Raw genomic sequence first — 21,105 nt, 5'->3', positions numbered from 1 at the left:
ACTTGTCCTGCGAGACAGGAAAGAGTAAACCTGGGGTTGTGGGAAAAAGCAGCAGCAAAACTTCTAGCAAAGTTGTCCCCTCATTTACAAGCCCCCATCGGGAAGAAATGCTAGTCACCCATTTTGCACCAATCTGGGATTTTTCAAATGCATCTTTATTGATAAGTTGATTAAGCTCTAGTCTGAACTTTATTTTACAAGAACCTGCAGCTAACCAACACAAAAAAAATTACCATCATTACCTTGTACAATACTAGCACAAAAACAGAAATGCCACACTTCAGTTGAAAGAACTGTAAAAGAACTAAACTAAATAGTAAACTCTACACGTAACAAACAGTTGTGACTAGTCCCACGTGTCATTTAAACTCAGCAGTGAGAGGGGAGGACTGAACACAGAACCAAACACCCCAGATGCCAACTCTTTCTCCCCTGAGTGTGCTTAACTACGTGCTTGGCATGAACAAGTGGGACAGCAGCACACCATCTGCCTGTGTCGTCTCTTTTATCCTAGAAAGCCTCCTAGGTCTGTCCTCTGCTTCAGAATATTCAGAGCTTCCTAAAACAAGAGATTGATGCAGATTTGCACCCAAAGGATGTGAAGAAAGACTGGTAGTTGAAGGAGAGCAAGTCTAAAAGAGAGGACTGAGCAGTGTGGGCAGTGCAGTTATCCAAGTTGGCAGTAGGTACAACTCATCCAAACACATTTATTCCAGATGAACACAGGATGGAACAGCAAACCTGAAGTTCAGGATGTAATACTGGGGATATTATGCCAACCACTTGATCATTTGTGCCCTCATTTTCTGTCTGCCCATTCTGACTACTCTGCATTCTCTGTGGCTCCTCCCTTCTCTCCCATTCTTCTGGTACTTTCCACCCACACAGGCAGTAACCCTCCCACCCCACCACACTGCCCTCCCTGACCTTCACACGGTTCTGCCAGTAACTCCCACTTGACACTCCCATCAGCTCTCCTGCCTCATGCACCTCCACGTAACAACAGTCAGAGAAGGCTGAAACCTGATTTCCTGTTCCCCACACTCAGAGGAGCACTCATCTTGACTTCTCATTCCTGAGGAACACAGGGAATGGTGATCTAACTTGACAAGTAAACTGAGCAAACGCCTTGAACTTAATTTGGAATTCACCTGTATTCTCCATCCTTCTTCTCTTTTGCTCCCTCTTGGTCCCTCTTTTAAATATAGGAATGTTTACAGTAATTCAGGCCAACTTCTCTGATTTTTAGGTAAGACCCCAGAATTTTCCTGAAAGTCAGCTCACTCTCCAAGACCTACTCCTTCATCATAGTTACGGCAGCAATGGGAAAATCTGCTGCTCGTGCCACTGAGAAGAAACTGCTTTGGCATGACAGCCTAAGGCTCACATAGCATCTGACACCCTTCTAAGAACAACACTGGCTTAAAACAAAGTAAGAAAAAAACCTACAGATAATCTATTCCCTTTTTCCTTCAAGTCTAAAAGAACCTCTCTTGTGGCATAGAGAGGCACTGTTAGCCAATCACAAAAAGCCAGCAAAACACATGTGGCAGTGACTGATTTCCTACGCTTGTGCACGTGGTGCAAGGGCTGTACAGGGATGAGACATGGAAGGGAAGGCTAAACCCATAGGAGCTCTGCCATCTTCGCATCTGCAGAAGACTGGTACAAGGACAACACTGATAGATAATTTTCTGTGTTCACCAAAAACAAGACCACTAGTAGTTAGTTGCCTTAATGCACAGCAAGGGTGACTAAAGTTAGGTATCAGGAAAAGCAATCTCACTTGTAGGCTAGCTAAGAACTGAACAGACAATCTCAGCAGCCTCCAGGATCTTCCTCATTGAAGTTCAGTAAGAACAAGTTTGATGAGCAGCCATGGTGGACATGTTTGGGATACTCAGTCCTGTCTCAGAGCTGGTGTGGGCTCTTGAGGTCTTTTCTAGCCCTGTGCTTATGAGTTTTTCAGTTGACTACACCGAAAAGAACAAAAAGGGTCATTTTTCTGTCCAGCAGTTGCAATTAAAGCAACAAAGGAAAAAAAAATTGCAGAATTTTTCCTTCCTTTCCCCAACCTTCATGTCTCACAGCTGAGGAGTTCCCAGCCCCCAGAGTAAGCCCTTCTAATAATACTGATGGACAGACCTACCAGCCCTTCTAAATACTGATGGAAATGATGGGAAACACAATACCCTTGGAACAATTCACAGGTAGTAGATGGAGTGGGACTGTTAGCACAGGACAGTCTTGTGTGGGCAGAGTGAAGTATTTCACATCTCACAAAATGGGAGCCATGGACAAGACAGGACAAAGTCAGTGTGCAATACATGGCATGCCTTCTTCATCCAATGAAAGGGTTACATGAAAATGGCCATCCTGCCTAGTCACTCTCTTGGAGCTTCACTACACTGGCTTGTCTAGCAGCCTCCAGCACTAACTACTTCCAGCTGTGGCAAGAGAAGAATTGTGAACAGTGGAGTTTCCCCACCCCCCCAGTGTGGAACCTCTCCTTAGTCTTCAAGTTCACCCTGTCCCCCTACCCTGACTCCCCTCAATTTAAAAAATAATGGTGATAATTAATGCGTGGAAGCTGATGACATTGTGCATGAGGTTCACTTCCAGTTCTCTTTTTCTCTTCTCATGCATCCTCCTCCTGCCTCTCCAGCAAACCCCTCCCCACCAATCCATTCCATCAGTCCATCCAGCCTGCATGCCTGGGGGCTGCTGCTCACTTGCCATAGACGCTCTCATCGCTGTAGGCCACATAGAGAAAATAGTCCTCCTCGTGGTTATCCTGCCAGGGGACAAAGGGACAAAGTGAGGAGCCAAAGCTGGAAACTCACTGCATGCGAGAAAGCTCAACCCAGAGAACATAGTAACACGAGCAGGTAACTTCTCTTCCACTGCTCCTCTCTGTTTACATGGAAGGCTTCGCTTCCCAAGACCAAAGAGAACTCTGGCCACAGCTCTACTTCTACACATAGGCAGGGCACATTTCTATACACAGGAAATTTACTTGAAGAGCCACAGCCAGGCTGCGTTGCAAGCATGCAAGAGAAAGAGCTCTGACTGTTCACCAGTATCTCAGCAGTGGTATGGTCTTAAGATCAAGAGAGAGACTTGGAAGGATTTAACAAGTCAAAAATCACCTCTAGATGGTATTTTTAATTTTTCAGAACACTGACAAGTGGCTGTATTTCTAAGTCCTGTTTTACATATGAGCAGTAAAGCTGTTAAGTGATTACACTGACACAAAAATTCTGTGGAGTGCCAGCAACAGATATCTGACCTCAGCTCTGGACAGTCAGACACTTTCCTTCAACATGTTCAGATTTGGAAAGCACCCTGCCTGTGTTATCTTTTATTATCTTCATCAGTACACAGACTAATGAAGTGTCTAGTTATTGTCAAAAAGTGACAGGCCAAACAAGGCTCACAGCACCACGCCACAGCTCTTTTATTAAAACACCAGCGGAAGGAGAAATCAAGGAGAAATCAATCCAGGCTGCAAGCCACCCATGATATAATGGCTATGGAACTGAGAAATATGGACATCCAATATGCTTTAAGGTTGATCAAATAGCACTGCTGAGTAGAAATAGTGGGCAGCAATGCTCGCAGCATCCTACATAGTCCTCACACTATGTAGGTGAGGAAAAAGTAATTCTAGACAAAGAAAAAGTGTTCCTCAGAGACAGATGGATGTCCAGTGATACTGGCCCTTTTACTGGCTAAAAGGAAATCTCTTTGGTATACACAGCAAAACCTGTTTTCTCCACCCTCCCCAGCCCTAATCGCTGAAAAGGAAGTGGTTTATTTCAATACTTTATTAAAGTAGTAGAAGCAATATATCATTGCCGGGGCAAGTATTTGCCACAACCCTTTCAACTGCAAACAACCAGTTGAATTGATAAGGCTCCTCAGGCTCCTAAGTGGGGGATGGAATTCTCCTGATCAGGTGATACAGCTCAGGGCAAGAGGGTGCCAGTGTTCAGGCATCTGTGACCAAGCTGAAACCACTGACACTTCTGGACATTGCTCCTGCCAACGAAAGGGAAGAGAAAAGGGCCAGGCTTACCTCATACAGCTGGCCCATGGTAGCACTGGTGGGAGGGATGGTGTTATTGACGAAGAAGAACAAAGCATCTTCCGGCCTCAGGTGGATTCGCTTTCGGATTAAGAAGTAGAATTGACCAACTGAAGAGGAACAAAGAATGCCTTAAGATGCAGAAGGAATGTTGGAGGGGTTTTTTTGTTGTTGTTGTTGCTGTTTATTTCTGTATTTTAACCCTAACCATGGCTGTTTTCTTTTGGTGGTGGAAGTCATATGCTGCATATAAAAAGTAGGGGAACATGAACAATGCAGGAAAGCAAACAAGAAAAGAAAGCAGTAACTTCATGACTGTAACCACATGAGCAGCCATTCCACTCAGAGCTGGCAGTTTCTCAGGTACACACCCCATGCTATGTACATGCCCCTCTAAATCCACACTCCACCTACTATGGTATGAAATGCTCTACGGAGGGGAATTGGTGGGAAGACCTTTAACTAACTTAACCTTTAAATCCTACAGATCAAAGACACACCTTAGAGAATTTAGCCTTGGTGTAAATGGTTAGATCATTCCTGAAAAAAAATCCTTATTATTTACTTGAACTACATTGCACAAGAAAGTTTTTCACAGTCCATTAAATACTGCAAGAAGAAGAAATGCTGTTCCTTTAACTCATTCATGTTCTTAAATAAAAACAGATGTAATCACACTCAAGATCACCATGACCATTCAGAAAAAGAACTTCGTAGCTATGACTACAGCTACAGGGGTGGAAAAAGGATGGGACTATTGCAAGAACTTGTCTCTTCTGGCAACAAGAGTACAGCCTCTGGCAACTCTGCAGCTAGGTCGTCATTGACTGGCCACGACACTGCCCATGACACACAATTTAGTTAGTCACTATTGTCATGGTTAGAACTCAGCTGTGACACACTAGCTAAGCCAGTGAGATACCTCAAAAGATCTCAGAGAATTCTGCATGTTGTAATCCAGGCTATAAGGTATAAATATAACAAAGACAGCAGATAAATGACATGTTGAACCTGTCTGGATATTTTCTTTGTGCTGATCACAGAGTAAAAAGCATTTCTGAGACTCTCTCATTGAAAATCAGGAAGAAAGGAGGTAGACATTGTTACCTGTGAGGTCAGAAGGCACGAGATACTTTCTTTTGTCTAGGTCAGGTACTCTGGCTTTGGGTGCTTTTTCCACGATTACCTGGAGAGAGAGAGAGAGAGAGAGAAAGCAAGAAACAGATGACGAGTGTCATAAACCAAAGTGGTCCAAAAAGCATCAGTGGATAAGGATATTACCCTCTGATGGTGCTAGCAGGCCTTGAGGTATATAATCTGTAACAAATACACAACATTAAAGAACACACAGGTGAGATGATTTAAAGAAGAAGAACAGGAGACAACCTAAAATCACTCCCAATAGCTGTGCTGGGAGCCCAGGCCTGCAGCAGTAAGCATGGTAAGTAAAAAAGGAGTCCAGAACAGACATAAAAATAAACCATGATGGCTGAGAAAAAAAAAAAAAATAGGACACCTTGACGTTCCAAATTCAGGTTAATTTTGTGTGAAGAAGCTGTCAGGAGGGTAATACATGAACACAAGTAAGTTAAACTGTTTCCAGGTTACAGTTCCAAACTGCCTTGCACAAAATCAGCCCTACTCCCAGTAGTCCCACATCTCAATTTCTACTTTCACCAACACCAAGTGCTCTAGAATGAAGCAAAGAATTAAAGAGAAACTACAGCTTATTGGGGAATATTTTTTTAAATCTCCAGTTCTTCAGGAGTTATCACCTACTCTGAAATTGACATCCTTTAAGTTTATTATCCATATTTCACATAGCTATGGACATTTCCTTAGTCAAGTAAACACACAATAATTAAAACCAGCCTACCATCTGGGCAACTGGACCCACTGAGATCTCTTGACAAAAATACTAATTTCCTTATATTCTAACACAGAAAAATACTCAGCAGCTTTAAGATCAAACAGACCAAGAGGTCTCTGGCTAAAAGATAATTTTTGCTAGCAGAGCTAGGCAAAATATTTACCTCAGAAACGAATTATTCCAAAGTGACCTGATCTCCTTTTCCATTGAAACCTTTGGAACTACTGTGTTTGTGCAGAAAAAAACTGCAGGATTTTTTTGTGATATGTATTTTTGAAGTGGTAAAAGACACATCACGTTTCAATCTATGTGGCTTGCTGTTCTGCAGAAGCCATTCTGAACACCCAAACTAAATCTAAAGCTGGATTTTCTGAACTTTCTAAACTTTTTAATTCCCTTAGGCCCCATACTAGTAAATACTCCGCCTGAAACACTGTGGGACTAATTTCTAAGGGTTCCATGCTCCCATTGTTCTTTGGCAACCCAAATCAGCAAATACAGCTGTTGTGTAAGAGAAAAGATTGAACTGCTGTGGACTAAGCCTTCTTTGGAAGCAAAATGATGTTGCTACACCACTGAGACACCACACCAGAACAAAATGTTATCATGAGCTTGGTGTATTTTATCCTGGACATGGTGCTGTGCTAACCTGAATCCTTCTAGAGCCAAGTGAGTGTCTGCAAAATATCTCACACCAGAGAGGTACCAATTAGGACATCTTTTCCCTGTGTTCCATTTCAATGTGGTCAGCACAGCCAAACCCTCTGAAATTTCCAGGTTTGATTTTAAAACAGAAACACGGTTGCCTCAGCTACTTCAAGATTTTCAAGTACCTAAGTTAGCACAAGGCACTCAAGCTCCTTCAGGCAGTTTGAGTAGGACATGCATTTCTGCACAAGATGCAATTGATAAATGCTGTGAGGGAAGGACAGTACCACAATCTCACTGAACAGCAACAGCACTTCTCGCACTTTTTACCAGCACAGCCAAACAAAGCAGAATCTAACACAGTAAACTGCAGTGGGGAGAAACCTTTAGTTCTTGCCTCCAATTAAAAAAACCTACTGACAAGCCAAACTACTTGCTGTGACTACCCTAACTGGATTGGGGGGGGTGGGGGGGGGGAGGGGGGGAAGAGGGGGCTTGTAGATCCACTGATTTAAGAGATATTAAGAAACATCTCCCTCCTGCAAAGATGCACACAAGGAATGGAGATGCTCTGCTAATCTGACTGGCAACTGTAGTCAGTTTGCTGGATAATACAGGTTATCTCTTCTGAAGTACTAAACCCTTCACATACCTAAAAAAACCTACAAGGAAAATCCTAAGGGCAGAATACAGACTATCTACGTTTGAGCTGCTGCTGAGTGGTGACTGTGATAATGCAGGGCAGTGAAATCTCATCAAAATGCTGAGATGTATCACGGCACTGCAGCGTAGGCAGCCAAAAGGATGACATCTTCAAGGATCCTGCTGTCAGGAAGGGCAGACACAGAAGTGATGTGAAGAACAGAGTGCTGCATTCATTTCTTTGTATGCAGCTCTGACAAGAGGCTATCCCTAATAATTCACGTCTGGGTCTTGCCATGCATCATTCCAATAATTCTTAACTCCAGCACACCCTGTTATTCTGGTCCTGGTTTTCTTCACAAAGTTCTGCTGATGCCCCCCCATCCCGACCTCCTTTACCTCCTGCCAGACTGGGCCTGGTCCTGGGCTCCCCACAGGGCTCTTCCTGACACATTTGTCATGGCTGCTGTGCAATCTGCCATGCTAATCCTCAATTTACACCTTCTCTCTTTGTGCTGAGAAGGTGTAGGGTCCTCTGTAGGACCCGACCTACAGAGCCCTCATCATAAATACCCAACCCCACACACTTCAAGCTGCCCTGCTACATGCTCAACCTATGCTATGCCAAGCCTCCCAAAACCAGAGAGAACAAAAGCACCCAAATACTGACTTTCAGAAACTTTTTCAAGTCTATTTGAGGGTCACTCCCAAGATAAAACATGCTGTTAGCCTGCAGGAAAAACATGGGGTGTAACTGTTACCCCTTTATCATTAGCTTTTCCCAGTTTTTTTGAATACAGTACACCTGTGCAGTAAATCTAGGGCAGACCTCTCCAGTGGGGATGGAAAAAAAGAATACTTGCAAAATGGTTATTAAAAAGGAAAAAACACTCTACACTTAATTAGATTTGTCATTTCTTTTTTTTTCCGTCCCAATAATTATTCAGAATTACGAAGTCAGAAGTTTCCCACAGGCACTCCAAAGGGGCCTAAGAATGAGGAAGCAAAATTTAGCTAGATGACCTTGCATTCCAAGTGACATTTTCTCCACAGGATGATTAAACAGGAGGGCAAAAGGATTGAGAAGTATCATGTTTTTGCTCATGCAAAGAGCAAGGCTATATCGAAAAGACATGCCAAACTGAAGTAAAAATAAATATAACAGGGACGTATGCGATGACCCGGATGCAGACCATGTTTAGTATGGAGAATACCCACTTAACCCACTCACTGATCTCCATAAGGGTGAGCTCCTTCCCCACTCACCCCTACGCATGCCAGAAAAAGATCAGCAGCGTTCCCACTGGAGTTACTGCGGATCCCAGGGGAAAAGGTGTATTCCACCCCCCACCCACACTGCAGCCCTTCGCGCATCATAAATGGCCCCAGCTTCGCACTAAGGAGAAAAGCGGCCGGGGATTTGAATCAGAGCAGCGAGATCACCATCATCTGCACTAAACTCATTTCTTTCGCCTTCAAAAACAGGCGAGCAGCAGCCGACGGCCGGCACGGAAAACAAAGGCGGCCGAGCCCGGGCTCGCAGCCATGGCCGCCCTGGCAGCGCGCACTCACGGGGACTCTGTCGGGGTATTTCTTCCGGATCTTTTCCCCTTCTTTTTTCCTGTACTCGAACGGGTGGTCTTCCTTGTACTGGAACTTCATGGCGCCGGGCTGTCCCTCCGCTCGCGACTGCTGCGGCTGCGGGTGCGGCTGCGCTTGCTGCTGCTGCTGCGGCTGCCTCCGCCCCGGCCGCGCTACGCACAGAGCTCCGCCCGGCCCCGCCGCCCGCCGAGCTCCGGCCGCTCCCGCCTCACGGGGAGCCGCCCGACACAGCGCCGCCGTGACGTCACGGACAGGCCCCCGCCCCCCGGCGGGGTGACGTCACGTGGAGGAGCCCCCGCCGCGGAGCCGAGCCGTGACGTCACGAGGAGGTGCCCCCCGAGCCGAGCCGCGCTCTGACGTTACGGGGAGGCGCGGTGCCCAGGATGGGGAGAGGTGAGGGGACAGGGAAGGGCGCGTCCTGTTCGTGCACCGATTTATTGCCCGGCAATAAACAAACAAACAAATAAATATTTAATTTTATTTTTTTTTTTTAGCTTAAAGGCAGCAGAGCGCCGCCCGCCCTCCGCAGCGTGACTCAGGGTTATAAACACGGCCCCAGCCGTAGCGGGACACCGCACCGCCCTGGGGACACGGCTGGGGGCTCCGCGGGTGAGGCCCGAATGCCCCCGCTGGTCCAAGTGAATGTGACCTGTGCTCTCCGTGACAGGCACACACAAAAATAATCGCTTGTTCTCGTCCCCGAGGCTGTCGGATCGGGTTTGTTGCCTTGTCAGTAGCGATTCGGTGGCAGAAAGTGTGCCATGTGATGTGTCACACCAAATGGGTGTTGCAAACAGCTGATAGCTAAAGGTCTGCAAACAAGCCGAAACAGCGAGCCAATTTCGGCCCAGTTACTCAGCTGGCACATACAATATCTGTTTTTTTCCCCCTAGGAGTAGATCAACTAAAAATTATTCACTGATCAGCAGAAGAGCAGGTATTAATGAATGGCTCAGCATGCTCAAATCAGGATAAAAATCAATTGCTGCTACCCTAGGGACAATGAACTGGATTGTGTTAAATCATTTTTTCTTTGCACACTTTACCTAGAGGAAGCAGAATTTTGCCAAGGCTGATCTTCTATCTGTACAGGTATTTTAGCTGTGGCGGAATATGAGTGGAACAGCCAGATGCATAAGGTGATTCTCCATGGCCCCACCAAAGGCAGAGGTAAAAGACACAAATTTCCTAATTCAACCCCAAGTCTTGACTGAGGATGAACAGGGGTGGGAAAAGGTGTGTTGGGGTGTGATTTTTCTCACCTGAATCATGACACCTACTTTTGGATGGCTGAAGTGTGTCTGCACAAAACTCTTGCAGGTCTTTTACTTTCTAAGGTTTTATTACCGGTACTTTTTTTATACCAAATACTTTTATTTAGTACGGGGTAGTGTGACTTCCTGCTAATGGTCAGTTCCAGCAGGGGCATGCCCAAATCTCCTAAGGATCAAGCAGCCCACAGTGGGAATGTCACAGCCAGTGTGTCCCAGCCTTCACTATTCGTGTGCATCAGGTTTGTACAGGAAGCACCATCCACAGGTTTCTGCCTGTCCTAGGAGATGTAAACATTCTCCTGTGATTGCCAGGTCAGAGGAGCTCAGAGGGGTGAGTCAGAAGGAAGGAATTCTTTTTTGCAGTCCCATAGCAAATAGCTTGGATTGAAGGAACCCCAGGGTTTAGACCCAGGGAAAATTCTGGTTTCATGGCATTAAACTTTTATATAAAGCCTGTGTTTGGCCTCCCTGCTTCCTAACTGCATGCAGCACAGCAGTTGCTGAGGTGTACTGAAGGTCTGTAGTGGTGCTTCTTCTTCAAGCGCAAAAGAGAGGATGTTTTCTAGCCTGTTTCACCTAAGCCACCAACATATTCTGGCAATTTAAACAGACTGATCTCAAACTCCTCTTATCCTGTGACTTGCTGGTTTTATCCCCAGGACTGCTCCCAAGGCAGCTAAGGTAACACCTGGTTTTAATTTCTCATGACAAATCAGAGAGAAGTGCCAGGTTTTTTTCCTGTTCTGATGCAAAGACGTGGTCCTGTGAGCAGATTGCTGGGTGACTTCTCCTCAGCAACTCCCCTGACTGAAGTCTCTCCCTGCCCTGATGGTGCAGCCCTGGATGTGCAGTCCCAAGACTCGCTCCTCCTGCTTCCCCACTTCATCAGGCACTGAATTCCCAGCTCTCTCCTTCAGCCTCAATAATAACAATAACGTCACTGGCAAAACAGGCAGGAAGATGATACATGCAGAAGCAATGACAAACACCTAAACATCTGACTTAGAGTTGTTAAAATGTCAGCCCATGGGCATGTGACAAACCCCACGTTCTGCATTTGTTTGCCAGAGGGAGGAACTGGAAATGGTGTTGGCTAATTTTCCTACCCTGGACTGCCAGCACAAAGTGCTCCTTCAAGGACTATCAAAACAATATATTTTTTCTTAGCCTAGAGTGTCAGAACAGCTCTGGGCACGGACTGTACTGCTGTGTCTGCAGGTCATATGAGTACATTCTACAAGGGATTTCCCAAGCGTTGCCAATGATGCAGCCATAGGAGCAGGAGACAAAAATATTTGCACAGAACCTGGGGGCAGGGTTTGCAGCCTGTGCCGTACTATACAGTCCTCCTGCTTATGACTCTGGACTCACATGCATATTTATTTCATTATTACCTCCCCTTGGTAATTAATGCCTCTACAGATTGATTTTTTTAATTTTTTTTTTTTTAATCTTAAGTATGGACTCTGCATATCAAAGTCTCTTGTTGGAAAATTTGTACTTTGTGGTCTGAATGGTGATTAAACCACAGATGGCATACCTGAGGGCACTCATGCTTCTGATCTGCTCGCTGCCACCCATGGCACAGTTCTTGCCTGATGTCTCTGCTGTATCCCTCGTGACTGGTCACCAGTTTCTCTTGGCACTGGATCTGTAGCACCTTCAGAGCCAGTATGGGCACATTGGTCTTGGATGAGGGCACGGGGTTAGTCACTCCTAGTAAACAATGTCTAATTGTGTAAATGTTTTCCTTTCCTCTAGGAAAGCACTCTGTATTGTCCATGCTGGCTGCTGTCTTGCTGCTCTATTTTCTACAATTTCCTTTTTTTTTTTTTTCTTATCATACTTCTTGTATGGCCCAGCTTCAGCTAAAGGTGCTTAAAGGCATACAAATGATGTTCTGAGGAGATTAAGGAACACAATCACAATTGCTGCGTGATCAAAAGCAGCAGCAAAGGACAACAGCCCAGACTTGCGAAGCAGAGTTTTAGATCCATTGTTCCAGCCAGTGATTGGGAGTGGCCTGTTGGGGAGGGGCATCATTGTTCCTGTGAAAATAGGAGCAATAGCCACAGTGGGGCCAGTGGGATGTTTCTGAAAACCGGTTTTTCTCAAGTACTCCGTGTTTTAGGGGAACCTAAGGGTGGCACTGTTACCAAACAAGTTAATATTCCTTTTAAAAGGAGCCTGTACAGTGGTGTAGGGAGGGAAGTGCTTTAAGGAGATTTAATCCATGAATTCGGTAACAGATGACAGGCAAGCTATGGGTGATGCCCATGTGTTAGAAAAACAAATTATAAATTTAGAGACTGACATGCTTCAGTGCTCTTCAACCAGAGAGAGAAATTTTTTGTTGAGACCTGGACACAAAGAATGCAGAATTTATAACCAAAGACACTTAGAGAAACTGGAGATGAAGGAGAAGCTAACAAAGATAATTACTGATATTCTCTTTAACTGGGAAAAAGAAATAAATAATAAAAAGACTAAAAATGTGGATTAATTTGCATTAGAAACAATAAATAAATAACAATAGGTGATAGAATACTATTTAATGAAGAGAACCATGTAGCTTGTAAGCCAATGAACACTAATTTCTTTTCTCAAATGTATAAATAATTAAAGGTTTGACAACTGGCATGTTCTGTGGAGTTATACCCATGTTCCCTACCACAGAATAAAGTTATGTTGACTTTCTACCCTAACGAACTGGCTAAAGAGTTTATTTCCCAGCTTTTGGTGCCAGTTTCTGGTACTCCAGATGGGACAAAGAGGTGCCAACTCAGTGGACCAGAGGAATCATCAGCACTCCAGGGCACACCAAAATATTTTCAGGGAGATCTTCCTGTTTCCTGGTCTGGTGAGTAGATCACTCTGCCCTTTCTGGGGAAAAGAATACAACATTACTTAAGGTACTTTATTTGAAGGTACGTTCCCTGCCCATAAGTTGCACTAATAGAAAGTTTGCAGTGTGAGGCTCAGGGGTTTTTCAAACCTACTTGGGTTTTGGGAAAGGTTCTAAAAAGTTGTAAAAGATTGTAAGAAGTTATAGAAAGATTGTAAAAGGTTTTAAAGGTGTTAAAAGTTTCTTTCCTAAGATGGTAAGTATGGGAATGGGGCTTGTTATGAACAAAAAAAGGGTTACCCATTTTTTTCCAAAAGTTGTAGAATTACCAGTTCTGGCAGAGGAGTGCTTTTGTTGGCTGCTTGTTGTAATCACCTGTTAAGTATCGGGTCGTTAGCCATCTATGGTTGAGAATTCACTCTATTGTATCAGCATCACCCTGCTTGTGGCCAGGTGAGAGGATGGCATCCCCCCAGATGGTAGAGGGGAGGGAACCAGGAGTTGATATGCAGATAAGTTTAGAGCCAAAATGCAATGGGGCAAGCCCCTATTCCAAACTCAATTAATAAACCCCTAAACCAGCGAGCCAATATGGAATTCAGAGATCAAAGTGGTCTCTAGACATCAGGGGTCAGGTGAGGAGCCAGCAGAGACTCTGAAAACCTTAATGGCCCCTCACCACAACTTCAGAAAATGTTGGTTACAGCCAGGACCCGAGGCTGCCAACTCAAATTTGAGATTCCGGGGTGTGCATACCCTCGCCTGCTCTTGTGAGGCTGTATTTCCTAGCTTTGCCCCCATGGTGGACAAAGCTGCATATGCCTCCTCCTCCAACTCACTCTAGGGAGCTGCAATGACGAACCCGCGGATCCGTCGGGCCTTCCAACCTTGCCCTGATAACTTATAAAAAAGGCATTAAGAAAGGAGAGATATCTCCTGCCCTGTTTATTTCAGGCTATCTTCATAGATCCTATGAGAAGGGATCCCAAAGGGTTCCCCTTTGGGTTGTGCCCTAAGGAACTGGAAAGGGTTGGGGGTTTGGGAGGGGTGACCCCCTGACATGAAAACAGCTTGTTGAATATTGTAATCATTGGTGGCCAATACATAAACTTAATGGTTGTGAAAAGTGACCAGTTAATGGGACTGCAAATTACAAATACCGTTTTGCAAAGAATGCTGTTTTGTAAAAGGAATGCAATGGACCACCCGCTGTATGCTGGGTGGTTTTTTTTTCTTTTTTTTAAATTTTTTAATTTGTGGAATTATCCTGACTACTGCAAGGAATGTATGCATTGTGCCTAGAGATCTGATGGTGTTAGCATTAGAAGAAAAGGGATGGGAAACCACTCAGAAGGTGCTGCTCTGGCTGCAGTCCAGGCTGAATCCCCAGTGTCCAGTGTGTGGCTGCAGGCTCCTGTGGCACAATGAGCTGGGCGAGTTTGTCCTGCAGCCAAGGAACTGCTGCAGCTCAGCACTGGGGCTGCTCAGGGAGCATCATGTGGAAAGGCTTCACTTCAGAACTGGTCTTGTGCTTTAGGATATTTACTGGTTCACAAGGACAAAGGAGCCTGGTCCAGGAAGGAAAAGGGCTGTCTGTCCAGTCCTGAGCCCCTTTCTAAGAGAGAGCTGAGCCTGACTGCAGGAAGGGCTTTCAGGAACTGAAAGATGCTTTAATGACTGCTCCTGCACTGGGACTACTGGGACTATTGGGCTTTCTCGGCAGAATTGCTGCCTTGTAGAGCAGAGTCACCATCAGGTGTTAAATGCCAGGACAGCTTCAGGTTTGCGGGCAGGATGAGCTGGATGTTCCCCCTGGAAAGCACTGTGAAGATTTCCAGGGAGTTTCTAGGCTTGACAGTACTTGACATATGTTCAGCAGACTCAAATGTCTCTGCTTGCTTCAGGCTTTTACTTGGAGTAAACAAGAGTCTTCCTGGAAATGTTCTGCAGCTTGGTGCAGCCAGGCCTTCACAAGCTTCAGAGAGCAGCTGATAAAAGAGGTCACTCTTAACAGGTGTTCCACAAGCAGTTATTATTATTATTTCAAGGCCGGGCTGGACAGGGCTCTGAGCAACCTGGTCTAGCCAAAGCTGTCCCTGCCCATGGCAGAAGGTAGGAACCCTATGGTTTTTAAGGTCCCCTCCAATCCAAACCATTCTACAATTCTAAGACTGAAGAAAGGTGTAATAGCAGAAGGGACATAAACTTATATGTCACTTCTTTACTTATTCCATTCCAGTTTATCACTTGCTAATGGTACAGTTAATAATGACTAGACAATTTAGGAAGAAGTTTGTGACCTCAAAATCATGACCCTCATTAAATTCCTTTAAATAAAAAATTCCAGTGACTGGTCAAGGTCTGGGGCATCATCAAAGATGTTTTGGTTGTTCAATTTAGCTTTATTCTATCCCTGAAGCTATTTTAGCAACCTTTTCTAAAATTTTCTACAGTTGTAATCTCAACAGCAGTTAGGTTCCTAAACATGTTTGGGACTAGTCCTAGTAGTTGGACCTTGTCCAATATTGCCCTTGTTCTTCCTATCTACAAAATAACTGTATTTTCTGTATTTCACAGGAAAGGAGACCAGCTAAACTAAACTAAACTAAACTAAACTAAACTAAACTAAACTAAACTAAAGTTGGAATTTGGTTACTTCAGCAGGAAGGGCCATGCAGGCATTTCAAAAAGATGTGTCCTGTGCCTTCATATCAACATTAACATATACATGCATTTTATTCATGGCTGAATGAATCATCATGTGATATTTAATGTTCTGCTGCTTTAATGGTTTCAGGTGCTGAATCCAGGGTAGAGACAACACTGATGTGGTTCAACACTGACCTTCTCCTGACAGCCTAGTCCAAGGTTTTACAGATGGGCCATACCTATGTTCATCCAGTTTCATTAATATTTCTGGCTGGTTCAGCATATTTGTATTGACCAGGAGAGACTCACAAATTATTCAGTCTGAGAAATGGCTTGCATGTTTTAAATGGTCTTACTTCAATTGATCTGGTTTTGACAGCAACATTAGGAATTAAAAAAGGATACTATATGAATGCATTGAAAATATGATTGAGCTTTATTTCAGAGGTAGTGTTCTTGCTCCTCCCCTTGTTTGATCTGTTGGTACATATATAATATTTTTTAATTCAAATATAAGAACTTGTGACTACCATTTCAGAATTGCTATATATCCCATTCAGAACGAGACCCTGTTCATTCTATGTATCCTGCAGGGCATTAAAGGATGTGTACATACTGTCTGTATATATGCTGTCTTTCATTTACATGCAGATTGTTTCCATTTTTTTTTAATTTACTATAAATGACTGGGAATTTCCAGAAGTTTAGTGTTAATATTGGGCTGCAATAGAACTTTGCAGATGTCTTTTTCTTTTCTTTTTTTTTTTCTATTTTGAAGACCTCTTGCCATCCTGAGAAAACTTAGGCTGAAGGCAAGAGGAATGAGACTGCATCTGCAGGCACCCTGCAGATCACTAGCCTACAAAATGGCTCAGCACCTTGATCCTGCTGCCTGCTTATTTGTGCAAAGTGTGATTCTTGTATTGTGTGCATGTAATGAATGGGCTTGGAGAATTATCTGAAGGAGGTGTCAAAAAGAGGCATTAGACGATGATAGATCTGAAAATATTTGGAATTTTAGTTGCTTCCCCTGCCCACACCCCCCCCACCTCAATTGACTAAGGAAGTTAATCTGAAATTCTTAAAGGCCTGCCCACATAATTAGTCTCTGCATGCAACTATCCTGTATTTTTTGCTATCAGACACCCATCAGCGTCCTGGGAGGGCTGGCTGGGTGTCCTTGCCCTCGGCGGGTGCCTGCGGCTTTTCCTCCGGCACCGGGTCCAGGTCCGGCACCTTCTGCCCCGCCTTGGCCACGGTGAACCTGCTCATGTGCAGAGCTTCTTCGTACACTGGGGGGGTGTCAGGTGCAGAGAGGGGAGGGGTGCCCTGGGCAGCGTTGTGGGAGTGTGCCACGGCTAATATCCTTCTGGCAGCAGGCCCAAACACCGAGTGGAGAGCTGGAAGAGAGGAGACCAAAGCTGTTTGCCTCACCCTGAAAGCATCATGTGGTTAGAGGAGGGCAAGGATATCCACAGGGCAAAGACTCTTCTCTTCCCACAGCCAGAATATTTTCCTTTTCCTGCTCCTTCAGACTTCCCTAAAAGAGTATGTGTGTGAAATCCCGCTAGCAGCATCCCACGATTCCTCTCTCCTGAAATGCCACTGAGCCCTTATTCCACCCAAACACGTCTCACAGCTGAGCACCTTAGTTTGAAGCACACACAGAGGTCGCTTTCCCTCCATCCTGCCATGATCTTCCCTCTGTCAGCCCCGGGGTGTCACCAGCTGGGCTTACAGTGCAGCCCCCCCTTCACAGGGTGCTGAAGTCCCCAGGATGGGGCAAGACCAACTCACAAGTGATGGTGCTCTGCAGGGTGCTGTCATGGTCAAAGGCAATGACGGTGACCTCGTAGGGCTGGGGGCCCGCCTCATCCCCTGCCTGATGGCACTGGAAGCAGCATCTCATGCAGACAGAGACCAGGCCACATAGCAGCAGGAGCCCCCCGACCACCAGCACCAGCCTGCAACAGGAGGGCACACAGAATTAGGACACAAAGATTTTGTTTACAGGATGCCTCTTAATGTCTCTGATTGCTTACGGCATGGCTAACCTCAAAGCTAACCAAAATCACCTGGGGCTTTGTCCAGCTGAGTTTGGACAGTATCCAGGGATGCAGATCCATCATTCCCTCCAGGAACCTGTTCAAGTGCTGCACCATCATCAGGGGAAGCATTTTTTCTCCTGTCTAATCAGAATTTTTCTGTCTGCAGTTTGGTCAGCTGCCTTCTGTGCTTCTACTGAGCACCTCTGAGAAGTCTCTGTCTTTTTCTTCTCTCAAGATTCCCCCTGGGTAGTGGAAAACTGCAATTACTTTATCCCCTTAGCTTCCTCCAGGCTGAAGAAGCCTGGCTCTTTTTATAGGCTTTCCAGGGGACTGGCTTCAGTTTGCCAACATCTGTTTTGTACTAGGGAACCCAAACTAGGAATTCCAGACATCTTGTCATGAGTGACAAGCAGAGAGGAAAAATTGGATCTTGCAATCTTCTGGCATACCCTTATCAATTCAGCCTTCCAGATGTTCAACAACTACCATCCTTTTTGATCTCATCCTGGTGGGAATAACTAAGAAACCAGACAGAACTTATTTTAAAAATCAGTCTTTTGGAAGGCATATTGTGCCATTAATACTTTAATAATAGTGTTCACATGACTAAATATGTGGAATAAAAAAGGAGGCTGGTGGGTCAACTTTTGTTAAAGACTGAAATATCTAAGGGGTTGCCTTGCTCTTGTAGAGCTTTAGAGAATCCCAGGGAAAAGGAGGGGGTGGCATCACTCTTGAGCATGTCACATTTAATCCCACCTTTTGCTACTGGAAATGTCTAGAGATGCAGATATTTAGAGTAAAGATGTTCTCTTACCAGATATACCACAGACGATCCCATTCTGTACCTGAACAGCTGAAGCGAAGAGGGTTAACAAGAAATAGTTATCCACAGAACACCAAATAAAGGCAAAGATCCCTATAGTACCCTCCTCCCTCTCCCCTCATGCTCCTCACTTACTGTCCAGATTCCAGATGCCACAGTGATGAAATACTCATTGTGCTTTGTGGAGGACACAGCTCTCCAGCCTCATCAATATCCCTCTCAGGTGAATCTCCCTTCTGTTGGCTTTATATCTTGATTGTTTTCCTGATATTTATCCTTGCCCAATTCCCTTTGCAAACCTTAGAGATCTGCATTCGTGTTTGTTTTTTTCTTTTTTTGTCAATATATCATTTCAGTTATTCTTAAAAATGATATCTCTGATAGTAACATTCACCAAAGCGGTATATTTCAAACCATTTTTTCAAGGAAAGTTTGATTCTAAATTTGTAATCCCAGTCAATTGAAATTACACCAGAAGGCTCTTAACTATTGCAGTAATGCAAATAGGCAGCAGGAACAGATCAACATGTTGATCAATAAAAATAGTAATTGATACAGTTCATATTGAAAGTAATGGTGATTTTATATGAATTTTTAATACAACTAAATAAGATTTTCTGGAAAATGTCAACCATCAGGTCATAACGCCCATGTCCAGTATAGCCTTTTCTCTAAAGAAGAGCAAGATTGACAAATACTTAACAGTTCAGTGTTAAGGCAGCCTTCCTCACCTCTCACATGGGGGAGCTAGAAGGAGAAAAGTGGCAAAGACACAGCTAGAGTGAGTTAAATCTTTGTTAAATGCATCTTGTATATCTTTCATACTATGACTCTGGATCTCCTATGGTTAGGATGTACTGTTATCTATCTTCCATTGTTTCTATTGCATATTTTGCTGTAGATTTGAAGTTTCTCTTACCAACAGCATTGTTTCATATATTAACTTCCTGTAGTCCTTAAAATCTTATTTAGTATTGTTCTGAACTTCATTGTCACCACAACCTTCCCTTTCTCCACTACAAGCCATGGCATTCTCCAGCTGCAGATCCTTCTCCACACTCAGATGTTAAGAACATTTAAATACCCTATTATACCCACCCTGGCTTGAAAACTGCTCTGTCCCTCCAGCACTCCTATCCTTTTCATTCCTTTTCTTTGGGTACCCTGATGTCTGAGTTACCATCCCTGGAACAGCAGCAAATATTATCTTCTGTGTGTGTGCTTTTTAAATGTCCAGCTCTTTCTAACATCTGGGAAATTTTCATTCCTGGTGGCCCTCCATCTTTCCAAGGTAACTCCATAGCCGAGCAGAGACCCCATGAAGAGGAAAGTCAAAGATGACTTACCCATAAGAAACTCCCTACAACAAAGCAGATCACGTCTGAGTTATGCATCCCGGTAAGGTGGTTCTGTGGCCTCTTGGTGTTTCAATCTGCTTGGAATCTTCTTGTCCTTTTACTTTTCAGTTCATCCTCACCAGTCCAGTGGCCAGAAGGAGCAGCTTTTGTGCTGTGTATTGAATCCGTTCTCTTCCTCCTACTCTGCTTCTTTCTGCCCTTCAGGTTTTTGCTTTCCCTCTTTTCCTTTTTATCACTGGAAATTCCTGATTTTTTCTGCCTGTCTCTTTTTGTTATTCTGTTGGACCGATTCTCTTCCTCTTTTGAAGACCTTCCAGTCAGATCAGGAGAAGAGCAGTGGCTACAGGGTCTTACTTTAGATGTTTAACTAGTTCAGTGAAGGGCATCATGAGATCTCTGTGGGCCTGACCCTTCCCTTCTATGAGCAGAAAGGGTCTCTGAGTTTGTTCATTTCCAATTATTTCTCTCCCCGCCCCTACCCTGAGGGGAGTGGGTTGAAGGTCATGTTACTGACCTGTTTAAATGGAGTTCAGATTGCTCTCCATCCTCCAGTACCTTTTCTGTTCCTGCACTCACATTGTCCTACCTCTGACCATCCAATCTACTGACTTGGAAGTGAAAGAATTTGCCACATAATAACGGCAACATTTTATATATATATATATATATATATATATATATATATATATATGCGCGGTTATATGTATATAAACAGATATGTGTATATATATGTAACATATATGTATGCATATATATGTATATATGCATACATATATATATATACACACACATACACATTCATATGCAGCAACTCTTGTTCCTCCCATTTTAAGGCTCTGCCATCATCCCTCTTACCAGTTCATGTCCTGCTATGTCACTCCTGCAGCTGAGAGTCTGTTCACTCACAGGTCCCACTCCCAAACTTCCTGCAAGGCCAGCTAAATCCCCCTCAATCCCCTGTAGCAGAGGGATTACATGTTGATTCTCCTGTCCTGGATACTATTAGTCCTACAGCTGGTTATATTCAGAGGCTTCATTCAACGACCCATTAATTTTCTCTGTCTTGTAGAATTGCTTAAAATTTCTGTTAGTGCTCATGGCTATGCACAGTGTTATTACAGTCATGTAATTGGGTTCTCCTGATCTTTCTCTTTTCAATAGTTGGGACAGAAAAAAATGCTCTGCAGTAATGTGTAACTATTTGTGTTTGGGAACCACCTAGGACTGGTGCATGAATGTTTGTTGAAGGCAGGATA

General features: G+C 44.3%; 2 protein-coding genes and 1 long non-coding RNA gene across 4 annotated transcripts; 1 reads left to right on the top strand and 2 right to left on the bottom strand.

Moving 5' to 3' along the window:
- Positions 1–134: 134 nt before the first annotated feature.
- Positions 135–9,043, bottom strand: GABARAPL1 (GABA type A receptor associated protein like 1). The gene is made up of 4 exons (XM_059846116.1): positions 8,820–9,043; positions 5,195–5,273; positions 4,079–4,197; positions 135–2,794 (listed from the first exon to the last, which is right to left on the bottom strand). Exons 1-4 carry the CDS (start codon positions 8,907–8,909, stop codon positions 2,729–2,731), a joined length of 354 nt encoding a protein of 117 aa, XP_059702099.1. The 5' UTR covers positions 8,910–9,043; the 3' UTR covers positions 135–2,728.
- A 22-nt stretch (positions 9,044–9,065) lies between these two features.
- Positions 9,066–16,233, top strand: LOC132327195 (uncharacterized). Of its 2 annotated transcripts, XR_009486485.1 has the most exons (5): positions 9,066–9,242; positions 9,344–9,458; positions 9,942–10,019; positions 12,857–12,983; positions 15,766–16,233. It is a non-coding gene; the product is annotated as an uncharacterized LOC132327195 (long non-coding RNA). The 2 variants fall into 2 exon arrangements; XR_009486484.1 differs by lacking the exon at positions 9,344–9,458 and having other exon boundaries at positions 9,079–9,242.
- Positions 16,234–16,506: 273 nt separating this feature from the next.
- Positions 16,507–20,112, bottom strand: TMEM52B (transmembrane protein 52B). The gene is made up of 5 exons (XM_059846115.1): positions 19,838–20,112; positions 19,195–19,238; positions 18,483–18,521; positions 17,415–17,581; positions 16,507–17,017 (listed from the first exon to the last, which is right to left on the bottom strand). The coding sequence occupies exons 1-5, from the start codon at positions 19,883–19,885 to the stop codon at positions 16,767–16,769; spliced, it is 549 nt and encodes a 182-aa protein (XP_059702098.1). The 5' UTR covers positions 19,886–20,112; the 3' UTR covers positions 16,507–16,766.
- Between the last annotated feature and the right edge of the window lie 993 nt (positions 20,113–21,105).

The sequence above is a fragment of the Haemorhous mexicanus genome, chromosome 5 (assembly GCF_027477595.1).
Source record: "Haemorhous mexicanus isolate bHaeMex1 chromosome 5, bHaeMex1.pri, whole genome shotgun sequence".
NCBI lineage: Eukaryota > Metazoa > Chordata > Aves > Passeriformes > Fringillidae > Haemorhous > Haemorhous mexicanus.
Note: the sequence above shows the minus strand (reverse complement) of the source record. Positions and strands in the feature narration are given on the sequence as shown.

Excerpts from the sequence above, each read along its gene's own strand:
- GABARAPL1 (XM_059846116.1), bottom strand. The coding sequence starts at position 8,909 with ATGAAGTTCCAGTACAAGGAAGACCACCCGTTCGAGTACAGGAAAAAA. Across the intron at positions 4,198-5,194 it reads CGTGCCTTCTGACCTCACAG|TTGGTCAATTCTACTTCTTA; the intron begins GTAACAATGTCT and ends GTTCCTCTTCAG. Across the intron at positions 2,795-4,078 it reads CCATGGGCCAGCTGTATGAG|GATAACCACGAGGAGGACTA; the intron begins GTAAGCCTGGCC and ends GTCCCCTGGCAG.
- TMEM52B (XM_059846115.1), bottom strand. The coding sequence starts at position 19,885 with ATGCATAACTCAGACGTGATCTGCTTTGTTGTAGGGAGTTTCTTATGG. Across the intron at positions 19,239-19,837 it reads TTGTAGGGAGTTTCTTATGG|CTCCCCCATGTGAGAGGTGA; the intron begins GTAAGTCATCTT and ends TTCTCCTTCTAG. Across the intron at positions 18,522-19,194 it reads GGCTGCCTTAACACTGAACT|CTGTTCAGGTACAGAATGGG; the intron begins GTTAAGTATTTG and ends TCTTCGCTTCAG.